The sequence below is a fragment of the Mauremys mutica genome, chromosome 1 (assembly GCF_020497125.1).
Source record: "Mauremys mutica isolate MM-2020 ecotype Southern chromosome 1, ASM2049712v1, whole genome shotgun sequence".
Lineage (NCBI taxonomy): Eukaryota > Metazoa > Chordata > Testudines > Geoemydidae > Mauremys > Mauremys mutica.
This window is the reverse complement of record NC_059072.1, coordinates 264,520,362-264,535,568: the sequence shown is the minus strand read 5'-3', so window position 1 is coordinate 264,535,568 and position 15,207 is coordinate 264,520,362. Positions and strand designations below refer to the sequence as shown.

The 15,207-nt window shown below is 38.4% G+C and overlaps 1 protein-coding gene across 3 annotated transcripts in view; it reads left to right on the top strand.

Moving 5' to 3' along the window:
* The window catches only part of PCCA (propionyl-CoA carboxylase subunit alpha), a 417,465-nt gene that overhangs the window by 391,466 nt on the left and 10,792 nt on the right, over positions 1 to 15,207 (top strand). For all 3 annotated transcript variants that reach the window (XM_045009001.1, XM_045009013.1, XM_045009009.1), the window contains one exon: positions 9,316 to 9,456. In XM_045009001.1, coding sequence (XP_044864936.1) covers positions 9,316 to 9,456 — 141 coding nt within the window. The remainder of the gene's footprint in view (positions 1 to 9,315; positions 9,457 to 15,207) is intronic.

Here is a 15,207-nt window from a genome sequence, read left to right as displayed (position 1 = left end):
ATCGGACACATTTTGCAAACATGTTCCCATTTTTCAACTAGCTGTGCTGCTAAACAGTCCTCTGCTTTGGGATGAGGAGAGCAGCCAAAGGAGAAGGCGTTGTCAGTTCTTAAATTTCACTAATACAAAACAAGCAGGGCAAATGTTCGTACACGTTAAAATACCTGTGCACGTTAAATTAAACCTCTATTTAAAAGATTATCGCATGTGATGGGGTTAGTTAGGTTTAATTGCTCTCCCTGTTCACAGCAGTTCATACACGGTCTTTTTCCTCCTCTAGAGGAAACTCTGGCCTCGATCCTGTCTATGACTAATTGCATAATGTGATTAGTCCCACTGGTCTCACTGGACTGTTCACATGTGTGAAGTTAAGCACATGTGTAAGTGGTAACAGAGTCAGTCTGCAAATCTGAGTTGTTGCTTTAAACCTTATGGGGTTTCCCCAATACTTTCTCAGACAGACCCTATCAAAGATATGTCTACTTTCCCGGAAGGAATTTCCAGTGTAGTGAGAGCAAGAAACAATCTGTTGATAACATAATTAATCTGCTCGTCCCCATTAGAAACTGGTGTGTCAGGAATCCAACTCTGGCCACACAACAGGCCACGTGGATCTGTTCCATTCCGAGGTAGCTCTCACTGGGCTTTTAGTTAAATGACAGATGTAAAAGGAAATGTTTTAAGTATGGATTTGCCTATACATGTAAGCAAGAGTGATGAAAGTGATGCATTAGATCACCATAACATATTGACATTATCAATTACATGTTATTAAACAGCTTAGCTAACTGAATGATTTACCTTGTGCTTAACTGCCTTTTTCAATTAAAGGTGGCAAATGCTGGGGAACTGGGGCACAACAGTAGAAACCATATATTTTCTCCTGTTAACACCGGCACTGCTGACATGCAAGTGATGGGAGTGTTGGCGTTTTGCTGCAGGCTGTAATGGGCTAGTTTAAATGGTCTAAAAAACGTGATTAATGATTAGGAACAGGGCTGTTACCCAGCTTCCCGGTGCTTTTCCTCAGTGCGTTGCCATTTATGTCAACTACCTGCACACTTGGGAGGTGTTATTTCAAGGTAGTCAACACCCTTTTTTTTCTGCTGCCATTTGTTTCCATTTCATAGGTCCCTTTGGTTGTCTAGATATAGCTAATGTTTCTTTACAGTTGTAATCTTCACTGATAAAAGAGGATTATCCACAGGCTTTATTAGTCTAGTAACCAAAAGCTAAACCGTTGAATCTGAGTGCCACTTTAGACATGGGGGAATTTCTTTCCTGATATCAACTATACTTGGTATTATTTGAGAGAGAGTTTAGCAGAAATTTTATAGGATATCCTGAAATTAACCAAACAACTCACTTTTTCAACCAATAGATAGTTTTCTTATAACCATGTTAACTTCCGTGTACTAGAATTTGCAGCAAACGCTAATTTGCACATTAGTACTGCCTTATTATAAATAAGCCTGTAAAAACGCTACCAATATTATACACATATATGTGTCTATTTGTGTGTGTGCGTGTTGCTTTGGGAAATGAGACCAATACAATTTTTCTGAAGTGACTACTAGACATAACGCCCTATAATGCAAATCAGACACAGTAGAGTAGTGGCAATTGAAATAGTTTGTCTCTGTATGCATGGCTTAGAACCTGATATTGGCTGTATGTTGGGTTGCCATTGAAACTCAGCATTTGCCCACCATTTTCATGCTACATTCTCCAAGATACCAACTTATTTCCTTATGCTTGCAATGAGAGGAGTGTGGTAACGGTTGACAATGGTTATTTCATGGGTGACCACAGTATGAAGCTAATAGTTTACCCTCCACCCCTGTATTGCTATATAAAAACAGGATTTTGCCATAAGTTTCTTGTTTAAAAACTAGAGTTCTGTTACTTCAGGATAGCTCCTTGTGGGCTAGCGGTACACTCCTGCCAGGCAGATCTTAATATGGCTCTAAAACAGTGGTGGGCAACCTGCGGCCCATCAGGGTAATCTACTGGTGGGGCCATGAGACACTTTGTTTACACTGATCGTCTGCACGCATGGCCACCCGCAGCTCCCAGTGGCCGCGGTTTGCTGTTCCTGGTCAATGGGAGCTGCGGGAAGCAGCGGCCAGCATGTCCCTGCAGCCTGCGCCACTTCCCACAGCTCCGATTGGCTGGGAATGGTGAACCGCGGCCACTGGGAGCTGCGGGTGGCCGTGCCTGCGGACGGTCAATATAAACCAACTATCACGTGGCCCACCAGTGGATTACCCTGCTGGGCCGCCTGTGGGCAGCAGGTTGCCACCACTGCTCTAAAAGAAACATCAAACACCACTGGATAGGGCAGGTTGCTGACTAGAAGCCTGAACATGCCGCTTATCTGCAGAGCTTTCTGGGACATGAAGTGCTGGAAGGCTCAGTCGCCAGCTTCCCTTTTGTAGTGGTCTTGATTCCTTTGAGAGATGCTGCTCATCCATTTCCTCCTGATTTGTTTTCTATTAAGGTGCTTGGCCAGAATGCCAACAAGTCATAGAGAAAGAACATCAGAGTAGGGCAATGAGACCAAAATGGACTAAGTTTAAAAAAAAAAATTAAGAAAAGTAACACTGAGTGTTATTTTCAAGCACTTTCAGCATACCTCAGTGTACAAAAGGAACACCGCTTTAATGCACCATATAATGTTCTTGCAGTCGTAATGATTACAAGTTGTATGTGTTTGTAATAATTTTGCAAGAGAATATACAAACTTCAAGGTGGCTTGCACAGCACATGGGGAGGGACTCCCCAGGATTTTGTCCTTTATATAGACATACATTAACTGGACTGAATAATATAATATATAATGTAGTATTTGGGAGTCTGGGATCCCAAGCTTCCATCTTCTCTCTACCTAATAAGGTCTCTAACTAATCAGCAACAACTTGGATTTTATTTTTTTTAAACGGAAACATTTGTGTGTTGGAAGAATTTGTATTTCTGTTCTATGGGAGGGTCAGCAAAACACCTGCTAAGGATAGTTTGCAAGTGTTACTTATTAATTCAGGATCCCAAACCCCAAGCAAAATGTTGTGGCCATTCACAAGTCATGCTCTCCCAATTAGTTTCCTTTTAGACGCGTGTGTCCAGATTCGTTGCACGTATTTTTTAGTTTTCTGTTGAGCTCAAACACTTTATTGTAGAGTCTGTTGGTAAATCGTGATGTAAAAATATTTTTTTCTGCACATCAGTACAGCACTTTTTCCCCTGTAGTTTAAGAATTACTGCTCATGGGCAGGTTTCAAAGGAACCTCATCTCCATATGGTTTTACTCGATAATCCTTTATCCACCATCTTCAGCTCTCATTCCGTTGCTTTCTTGCCTGTGGCTACGTTTCTATCTCTGCATCAATTAGCACAGTGATTTATACAACAAGCAAGCAGTTTAGAGGTAATGGTACACAATTAACATCTCATTCCACCATAAAGGGTATGCTAAATACCCCAGTCACTGCTTTCTCTGCCTTGAATTGAAATAAGTGTTTGTCCTAATTCATATGCTATCTGATGTGAAGTGGGCCTGCTTTGTACTGCACTACACCATTAATCTAATTATAGATAGCTGCAAATGAAGTGCTGTCTGAGCACAGAGACTAAAGAAAATAGCGCTTTTGTCATTTAGCATGACTCTGTAAAGCAAGATCGCACTTTACATGGCACTATGGCAAAATGGAAATCTGAATAATATTGCTGCCTGTTGCATCTTTTCTAATTACAACAGCATTGTAAACACAACTGGGCGCTGATATAAATAGAGCTGTAGATATGCTGTCATGTGGGTTGTAGGAGAAAATCCTCAGAGTGCTGTTGTATTAAATGATGCATCCTGATTGACAGCTACCTTGAGACTGCGCTGATGGAGTTGTCAAAGCATTATGCTAACAGGCTGCTCCAGTGACTGCAGATGTACAAAGCTCTGAGGCTCACAGAGCTTTCTAACGTCTGTCTGTTCATTTCACCTTCTTCGTCTGGGTTGTAACTCCAAGAGAAGGACATCTACAAGCTTTAATTCTGTATGTTTTTGATCCTGACTGTTTACCCTTAGCCTAAAGTGAAGGGGATGTATTTTGCATGGCTTTAACCCTTGTTAAGTTTTTCTAGAGTGTTAATTATGTATCACACAATGAATTGAAAGTGGGAAGCATGGCTGGACTGCAATTCTAATTAAGTTTTTCTGCTGGACTGTGTTCTGCACGATGGTGATTTTCTCCTTCTTCCCCCTCCTCCCTTTTGCTGCTGTTAAAGGCTCATGATTTTTGTGGGTATTCATTTTTTATTGTCATTTTCCAGCACGTGCAGTGTTTGCTCCTGCACTATATTAGGGATGTAGTTGCTTGTGTGGAGATCTTAGTATTAGTTCTTACTACCACACTGTGGAAGTAAATTAGCTCCAGAACCCAGAGCTCAAGATCTCTGTAATTTGAGACTTACATTAAACCTCCTTGTTGAGTAAGAAGTCCTTGTCTGTAAAAGATGATGATGATGATGACTGCCATCTTCAAGTAATATGGAATAAATACACAAGCTTTCCTATTTGTCATGGTGAAAGTATAAACGAGGATATGGTCACTGCTTTGAAATGTAAAGAGGAATTAACGAAAAAGACAATGTGCTGATAGCAGTTCAGCATTGAACATTGCTTATTATTGACTTGAATGATTACTGGAAAACTGTTACTCATGAGCTCCTGATGGCCAATTGACACCTGTTAAATGACTTGAGACAGAAAAGGAAGCTTACTAAGAGCGCTAAAGGGAAATTACCTAGCTAATAAAGTTTATTAATTCAGAAATGGACATTATTCTACTGTCTGCAGTGCAGTTGTTTTACTGAAAATAATCAAGATGCACAGTGGGCGACTTATTTGCTAGAAGCTGAGCAATTTACAATTTTTAACCTTCCTACCAGAAAAATGACAGGTTTTAAAAACATGCCTGAATATAATGTAAAGCATACTGTAAATCTGCTTCTGGTCAGCAATCCAAATAGGTACTTAAGTTACAGATATACATACGCATAGTGCTATGTTAGGTTGCTCTATAAAATATCCAGTAGAGTTTGAGTATTTACAGCTCAAGAGAACGTGAGATTAAGGTATGTAGGGAAGATCCTATTTGATGAACTAATGCAAGATGTAACAGGATGCAGTTTGAGCATTATACTTGCAGCATATTATATTCTGTTACAGTTGGTAGGATAACCTGTATAGTTTACTGAGCTTTTCTTTAGTGGAAATGTATTTTAAATATGTGCTTGTGACCTCCTTTAAACCACAATTGGTTGCCTACATTTTTTTCTTTTTCCTCTTTTTACCACTTATTCTACTTAAGAGATTTATACAGTAGGTTTAAAATAAATATATTTCATTTTCAATGTATTGCCTTCTCTTTGTACCTTTATCCCTGCACATCTGTTATTATTATGCCCTTTTCTCTAGTCAGAGAGATTTAGTTGTAAGAGGTGGTTTTGCATTACATACACATAACGTTCATTTACCAAGAGACCTAGGACAGCATACTGTTACCCTAAGCAGACTGTTAGCTAACATCACCCTTCCCTACCATTCTTTTTTGTTTACTGATAGTGGACTTCAATAATCCTGTGAAAAAGAAATACCTGTTTTCTACCCAATCGGGCATGCCTGACTCCATTCAGGTACTTTTTTATTAACTTTACTTTGGCTGGCAGAATTACCCTCTGAAACAGTGGAGCAGTGACCAGAGACAACTGCTGATGAGTTCAGATCTGATCAATGGCAGATTTCGCTGCTGCTAAAGTCCACCGACAGACAACCTGCTTATGACTCCAGCAGATGTTTCTTCTGTTTTAGACCAATGGAAACCTTATGGCCTCCACTTGTAATCCAACCTCTGCAACGTTCCCCATTCTCCTCCTCACCACCCAACCAAAAAACACCTTAAAAAAACATACAGAAACTTCCACTTCAGATTTTAGAGTTAATTCAGTAAAGCAAAGGTGTAACGGTATTATATCACACGGTTAGACATTTTTGGTATGTCCTTAATTGTCTTTGTTTTAGAGACCTCTGTAGGCATTGTATGATTAGTTTGGTCTTCCTAAGGCCTTTGCAGTTCTCATCAAGCCACGTGTGTATGTCTCAGGTTAGGATCAAGAGCTCACTGCCCCCCCTCTCTGTAATATGGTTTCTGAGAGCTAAGAGATAGCTTTACAAAGGAATGCTTATGTGGGGATTTAGTGGGGTCCAGCAGAAAGTAGAAATACATCAAAGGTAACCTTAAAGAAGGAACCTTCTCTCTGGTGCTTTGTCTTCTTTTTTTTTATTCCGAAAGGTCATTTGTTAGCCAACTGCACCAAAAAAGGCCTTTCCTGAGAAGTTTACTGTTGTTATTTTGTACTTTTAGATTACAATAACTCTCTTATCCCCAAAACAGACTAAAGAACAATAAACAAATACAAAAGGAAAAGGAACAGCGCATCAATAACAAAGACCTGCATTTGAAAGCTGTTAGTTTACTGACTCTCACATCTCATTCCAAGCAAAGCAGGAGTCCTGCAGAGAAAGGAATGTAAAAGATATGAAAATTATAAAGATGGTAAAAACTGAGTATTTGGTAGGGATACTATAACTTGGTAAGGAAAATTGAGCTTTAACGTGCAACATACAGCAGGACATTCTCCCTGTCTCCCACCCCCTGCATTGCTGCAGGTTTTGATGTGGGTGGGGAATTACTTTAAGTATTGCAACCTCAGTGAAATGTTATAAGACGGCTTGTTCCTTGGAATTAAAGCAAATCCCCCCCCCCCCGCATTTAAAGTTTAAATTTTGAGGTTGGGCAGTGCAGAAGAATCAATCTATATAATACCTAGAAAATCAAATGGAGGGTAGGCATAACTTTTGAAAACTATATCAAAGTAATCTCTAACACCATACTGTAGTGCCAGTCCAGAAAGCTAACTTATTTGTGTTTTCTTCCAAGACCTAGCTTTTTATTATTATTATTTTCAAACTATGAGTACAAAGCAGACACTAACCATGGATACTGAAACTGTGCAATTTGGTGTAATTATATTCCCCCCCATAGATTTAATGAAGGACTTTTAAGTACAATTTATCTTTGATAAATAGTCCCTCTGCACAGAATGTTTATTAGATTGACAGCAGAATGCACTCTGCTAGCTTTTTTCCCCTGCCACTTATGACTCAGATGAATTTAAATAGGAGCAAAAAGCTTTTATTTGCACTGTAATTTCACTTAAGGATCATATCCTTCAGAAACTGGCAGACACTTGTATGTCTTGATTGCAACACACACATTCAAGAGTAAAGAAACATGCATAAGATGTTATTATTTGACCTGTCACATTGTCGCAATTCTGCTTGCAACTTATGTTATCAAATCTCCTCTAGGTATCTTCTCCCACCCCCCACAAGTGCACGTACACGCACATGAACAGTCCTTTTTTTTTTTTAAAGGGACATGGCAAGCAGCTCACTGCATTCAATGTAGTCATTTGTGCAGAAAGGTAAATAACTTACCTTATTTTGTTTTTGAAAATGTACACTCCACACTCTAATTGACAGCATAATGCCAGCAGGATGTTTTCAGTTAAAATAGCTTTTTATATACAAAGTGGTGCAGGCTCATATGTACCGCATCAGATGTACTCAAGGCATACGTATTTTGGTGAGAGTCCGAAAATCTCCAGGTGGTGGGTATAGCTTTGTTTATTACTGTGGCACATGACTAAATTCAGAGGTTTTATTTGTTTCATATAAATTGTGTCTCATATTTCTGAGTTCCAAATATTTTCCAACCAAATGGTTACATTGTTCACTGCACATGTTCCATCTATCCGGACAGCATTTATGTAGGATGATAACCCTCTGTTAAAACCAAACAATGTGTATCTTCAGAAAGCTGTTTTTTAATGATTTCTACTGCAGTTAATTAGCTTACCATTGTCTTTTCCAAGTATCCCATTTTGCTCCCTCTGGAAGCAGAAGTTAGACTCCTCTTTGCCTTCATCTGTGTCATTTTGTATAAAAATGAAAAGTAGAGAGACTCCATTTAACAAAACAATGGTTAACTATTTCAGTAGACAATATACGTTTTAAAAGGTGTTAAACTTTACCTCATCAAAATACATATTTGAATTTTAAATGAACTTCAGCCTACAACGCTTATTATTGAAACCTTTGTTTAAATGATTGATGTAGTGCAATACTGTTCTTCGCTCTCAGTTGATGTTGGGAGATCAAGGAGTTTCTCACAGAGACCTGCTGCCATCTACTGGATTTCTACATTCAGTTTCACATGCGCTGCAGCAGATTTGAAGAAAAATTCTCACAAACTCAATGAAATGCCCATTGAAAGTGTACACACGTTTTTAAGAACTAAAGTAAAAAGGGATATTGACATACAAATGTATATAGTTTCAGAAAGGTTTAGTTTAAAGGGATGGTGTTAGATAGTTCAGGCCCTGGAGTTTTGTTTTGTTTTGTTAATTTATAAAACACCATAGAAATATTTTTTCTTTTTAAATTTAGACAAAAACAGTTAAATAGTTTAGGTTGAACAGGACTCATCACCCTTATCCTGGAAAGGTTCCGTTCTTTCTTACCTCACAATAGGACTTGCCATGCCTTGTTTGCAGCACTATGCTTATACAGGATATTATGGAAGTGAAATTGTCTGATCTGTTTTGATTGCAAAAGCTGAATGAAGTGTTAGATGCAAACACTGAATAGTACAAAGTAAAGTAATGTTTTAAAATTCATTCATTGTTAATAGTCTAGGGAGGCGTTAGTAATTCAGGGCTAAATTCTAGTTCTGCTCAGTTACACTCAGGTGTGTATCTGAAATTATTCCATTTAATTACTCCAGACCTAAACCAGGGTAACTCAGAATAGGATTTGGTAAGAAAAAGGATATTTTCTCTTTTTTTAATTATTTTTAAATTTTAATCTTCTTTCCCTTTGGGGGAAAAAAAACCCTGAAACGTGTTAACCAGATTATTAATCCAATATTGCCCTTTTAGTTACTCAGTGCCGCTGTCTTGGGTTGTCCTGTATTTTTACCTTTGTCCATATATTCAGGTAGTGAAAATTGTGACACGGATTTGAAACTTTAGACAGTTCCATACAGTATAGATAATGTGTGTATAGTATTAAAACACCATCTCTTAAGTCGTCATACAAATAGTATATCAGTGCAAGACTTTTAGATCATTACAAAGAAATTCACAAGAGACATGAGATTAAATATTTTAAAATATTTTTCTTTTTGTCTTTTCCTTAAGTACAAGTTACGCATACTGACCAAGCTTGCTGCAGAGTTGAGTAAATACATGCCAGAGAAAGCAGTGGAGGATACAACCAGTATTTTGAGATCACCGATGCCTGGAGCAGTGGTGGCGGTTTCTGTAAAGCCTGGGGACTTGGTAAGAGAGGCTCTTTTGCTATATATAATTTTATACTATATTCCACACAGTTTCTTCCACAGTATAACTGAAAGCCTGAGCCAGTCTCCTTTACAGAACTTTCTTTTGTAACATTGTCTGGAGAGTATGATTGTGTGTGTGTATTGCTTGCTTCTTTTTCATTATCCGTTGTTTATTCCTCTGTTTAAGCTGTACTCTTAAAAAGCACATTTCATATTACATTGGGGTGGGGGGGAACTTTCATAGCTGAATAAGAGCAAACACTCATCTGGATAGCATGCTATCCTGTTGATTGTGGTGGGGGAGGTTGCTTGATTTTCTGCCATGGACCAGTTAAGTACTGTAGTTGTCAAGTACAATCTTCATGTTTATGTGAAACAGGATAGATGTTAATGTGTCCTCCTGGGGAAGCGTTACTTGATTTAAAAAAAAAAAAGTTGTCATTTAGTGTCATGTCAGGAGTACTGTGATTCACACATTCCTGAAGGGAGCATTCCATGCTAAGTAAGAAATCTCTGTAGGCGATTCCCTCACCCTGTCTAAGGAGCAAAATCTAGGGAGAGGAGAGTAATAGGACACATCACCACTATCCTGGGGGTTTCTATTCTTTTCCATCACACAGAACTAGAAAAAACCATGATGTTTGAGAGTTACATGTAGGTGCTTTACATTATTCAGTTTTGTGTGACATCCGAGCACAACCGCATTACATAAAATTATAGTTAGGGGTTAAGAGCCTTGAATCTGAGCCAATTTACAGCGTTGAAGGGGGTGATGTTATACTGGGATATGGGACATAAGAATGAAGCAACACAGGCCTGAGTCTAAAGTGCTTAGTACTGTTATTGTTTAGACAGTACCATAAATAGACATGTGGCACTTTACAGGCAAATAGAAAATCCTGATCCCTGAATTTATAATTCAAGGGTACATCTATGAAGCAGAAAAAGACCAGCAGCGGCAAGTCTTCAGAGTCCGGGTCAAGAGACCTGGGGCTTGTCCTGCAGGGCCTAGAACAGCAGTATAGACACAGGTTGGGGCCAGGTTCTGGAGTCTGGGCTCTAAAACACAGTGGGGGGGGGGGGGCGGGTCTCGGAGACCAGGCTCCAGCTGGAGCCCAAAGTCTACATTGCTGTTTTTAGCCCCACAACGTGAGCCCCATGACCCTGGCTTTGAGACATCTGCCCTGTTGCGTTAGTTTGTTTTGAGGTGCAGACATACCCCCAGGGTACAGTCCTGTCTTCAGAGAGAGGTTGAGTACAAGCTGGTTAAGGACCCCAAATTACTACATGTTTAATCTCAAAAGGTGTTGCCCTATAAAATGAGGGTGAAGCACTACATAGTGCTTCACCTTGTTTTACACAGTTCCATGCAGCTTCCTCTGCTTTTACACAGCATACGTATGGACATTTCTCTCTGTTGATAGGAAAAAGAGATGGGACATAAAAGCTCCAGGTGCAGAGATCCAGAAAAGTGGGTCTTTGCCTCCATACGTTTATATTAAATATGTTACTATCTATGTTTGTTATGTTAATTATATATAAATAAAATGTATGTGTTTACGTGTACACACACACACACACACACACACACACACACACACACACACACACACACACACACACACTAATTCCAGTTTGGTAAAAATGCAACTGAAAGGAAAACTCCACTGTGTCACGTGGCAGAGGTATGAATATATCTTGACTGTTGTAATTGCTGCATGTGGCAAATGTTGACACTAAATGACAACTTTTTTTTAAAAATCTTTTAAAAACTGTTGAATTTGCTTAAAATTAACCTGTTTCACCAGTGAATGTTAACAAACTCTTATGCCTGGGAAGTGACTTTATGCACAGGAACAGCTCCATGGAAGTGGGCGGGATTACTCACTGGTGCAAAGTGAATCGTGTGGGAGTGTCTGCAGGGTCAGGGCCTGAAACACTCAGATGCCTCTGTCACAAGCGATCAGAAAAGCGTATTAGTAAATCATGTGTTGTTTACAGCAAAGTATTAGCAATCTGTCAAGAATAAAAATGAATGGTCGGTCAGTTAAGAATTAACAAAACAGCTAGTCTTGAGATCTGCCTAAAAGCTGGTTGGAATACTGACTGCTTACAACCGATTCATCTCATTGTGTGGGGAGTGAAACCCACTGCTTCTATAGAGAGGCAGCCTAAGAGTTGCCTAGTGAGTAAGGTACTTAAGCAAATATTTGTTTTTGTGGGAGGAAAGATCATGTTTTCAAGGTATTTCAATATTGCAAGACTGAACCGTTTTTACGTTACATTTTTCACAGTATAAATGGATTGGGTTTAAAAAAAGTTAATTCTGCTGGATGTTATAAAATGTTTTCCTTGTGCCTGACAAATATTTTGTGGTCTTGAAGGAATAGAACCATGGGGGGATGGGGCCACGGCCAAGGAATTAAAAACCTCCCTGTACAAATCCACAAGTGGTGCAGTGCAAGAGTACAAGTTAAATAATGTGTGAGGATTTTTTTTCTCTCCTCCTCTCCTGCAGCTTTTTGCTGGAGGCACTGAGTGGCAGAACCCTTGAACAGCATAATCTCTGTTCTGCCGACCTGAGCTTGTCAATGCTAATTGTGTGGCTTTAATTACAAAAACACATTTGCGTTATTGGAAAGGGTTTAACTTAAACCCTTCCTTTCCAGGACTAGTGTCAAAACTTTAAAAAGGAGCTGAGGTAGTATCAGCTATCTGCACTGAATAAGCAGTGGGATGGTGTGATTCAGATTACATGTCTTGGCTGTCCATCAGAACGAGGTTTACTCACTACAGCTGTTCAAGGCATGATGAATAGGGAACTGTAGCTCTCTGATAAATACAAACCTTTTTGTCCCACTGCTTGAATGTGTTCTGATCTTCCTTGTTTTTCAGGCTGACTAAAGAATTTAAGTCATCTTTGTATTTCCAGCTGTATTTATCAGTTACAATGGTAATGGTGTCTGAAAACAATGCAGCTGAAAAGCAGGGAAAAATCAGATGCTGTTCCTAGTTTTCATTCAGGTTATAGCTATTATTAATAAAACGGCATTGTTATTAGCTGTTCCAAGATTATTTTTTTTTAACTTGTGACCTATGCTAAATATTATTGGAAGATCATATAACAGTCTCTGCACCAGGGCTGGGCTCTCCAAGAGATTATTTCAGAGACTTCAATAGCATCGAGAGGTAGTCTACATTAGCCATACTTCAGAGATAACATTACAATAGAAAAGAAACTCCTAGTGAGGGGGCACATCATCTTTGTTTGAATGGCTGCATTTACAACTGTCTTTATTATCAGCCATTTAGTTATGGGCATTTTGCTTGGCCAGGTAAAACACATGGTGTTGGTTAGTTTCTCTCTGTGTCCTTAGCCAAATGAGAAGCCAGCGATGGTCTCTTCATTAGTTTTCCTCAGACTTTATATCATTGCCTTTCATAAAATAATGTTCTCTTTTGGCTGCTATTTATGAAAAACGCGTTGGGCTGCTGAAGCATGATAGAAGGCTGTATGTGCGTGCCCCAGCGAATCTGATAACCAGTTTGGAAGTCACTTCTGCCAAAGAAGTAGTGCACAAGCAAGAAATTCATTTTCTGTTGGCCACAAGTCAGCCTTCTGCTCTGCTCGATTCCCACTAGGGGAAAGCGCTACTTGTCATACGAAGGGGAGTAGGACTTGTGCTGATTTTTTTTAGCTTTCACATTGCTTTCTTCTTTCCTTACCATTTTCCCCACGTTATCTGAGGGATGTAATTAAATGTCACTTGCTTGTCACTGGGAACAGTTAAAAACAAAGTAATGTGAACCACAAAAGCACTGTGAATTTGAAAACTCTCTGAATGAGAAAAAGATGCTGATATTTAGCAGATGAGTCTTCAGTTTAGGCTAAACTTTTATGTCTTATTTGTAATGATAGCACTGTCTGTCTAGTAAAGCACATCTATTTTAATTTTCTGTGAAGAGGGTTATTATAAAGAAGTACATATTAGAATGAAAGCCTGTTGTTAAGAGGCCATTTGGTATAGTCAAAATTCAGGACATTGGCAGTGTTAAATGAGACAGGAGAGGTTATACACATTCAAAATCATAGCCTAGGCATTGATCTTGCTCAAATTGACTTCAGCGGGAACACAATTGGCCCCCAGGCATGGATTGTGTACATTCCCATCTTCATAACCCTCCAGGAAAATGCTACAGATACAATTGAATCTTGTAACAATTACAAAAAATACAACAAAATTTAAAAACTCATTCTGAGCTGCACAGACATTCTGTATTAAGCACTGAGGGCAGAGTAAAACAGTGCCTACTAATCCTTTGTTCGTTATTTTCCCTTCTGATATTCTGCTTTGAGCTCAGTGTGTAAAGAATGCTGTAGAGTGAATCAGTGGAATATCGGAAGCAAAAGATATTATGGTTCTGTGTGCATAGCTCAAATGTTGTATCATGGTTACAGAAAACCTGCCAGGGTGCTCCCAAAATGGGTTATCTTCATAACTCTTCTGAGTTTGCTAGTGATTGTATATGGCAACAATAATTGATCGTAAAGGTCTCAATGGCCCTCTGAAAATATTATTGTTACTTTTTTCAATTTTGCATGCATCTGAAATAAAAACGTTTTAAAAAACCCACAGTAACTAGAAATAGGTGGCATTAATAAGCCAGACACTATTTAGTAAGCTATAGCCTGCAGAGTTGGATAAATCAGTTTAATTATTTTCTTTGGGCATCTACAAATATATACAAAAGAACAGTGATTGTGGAGAAAATGTCCAGTCACAACATGGATTTGTTTTTTGTTTAATTTGTTTGTATATTATTCCAGCCGTAAGAACACTGCTGGAGGTTTCCCTGTAATTAAGGATTGTTATCTCAATTTTCAAGATTTTTTTTCCCAATAAATGTAAGACTATCGTGATTTGGGAATATTATCATGTCAAATTACTGTTTTAAATGGACATTTCTCATTTAACAAAACTACCATGACTTTAAAGTGAAGCTGTAATTTGTAATTTAAAACTTTTGCTTGAATAGCAGATATCTGTGTACTGAGAATGCACAAGACAGTTTCCCCCCAAAATATTACTATATTATGGAATTTAATTGATTTGAGTAATTTCAGCATTAAGATTAAAATCCTGAGGATTGTTTAAAACTGCTGAAGTGAGATGTGTTGGCTAAATTCATTTTGCAAAACTACTTAATGCTGCTAGGCTAGAAACAAATTGAGAGATTTTATTGAAAATTGAATTCAAATCCTCTGGCAGTAAAGTCTAGAAAAAGGCTTGCGTGGATTACAGACACGTCCAGTCAGAGTTTTTAACTTTAAAATATTGAGTGAAAAAACAAAACCTCCACAGTTCTGCCACCCAAACACATATACTCCTCATTACATTGTAAATTCTTGTAAAATAAGAAATTGGGATTTTATACGTTACCTGTTGCTTTTCACCATTTCACTTGTAGTTTCAAACCTTATTTGCAATGCAGTCCCAAAAATCTAAATAAAGTAGATTTGTCTTTTTATTTTTTATTTTTTTTACTTTATGTCCATAATAATTCTTATTCCAGCTGGGGGGAATAACCAAAATGGAATATAGAAGGAATGAGGTTGGTAATTTAATGTATACCTTTTACATAGAAATCTATGATGTTATTTAATATACCAGCATATTTCACAAACCATACACATTCTCCACTCCAGTTGTGAATAAACCAATAATTTGTGGGTATAATTATTCCTTTC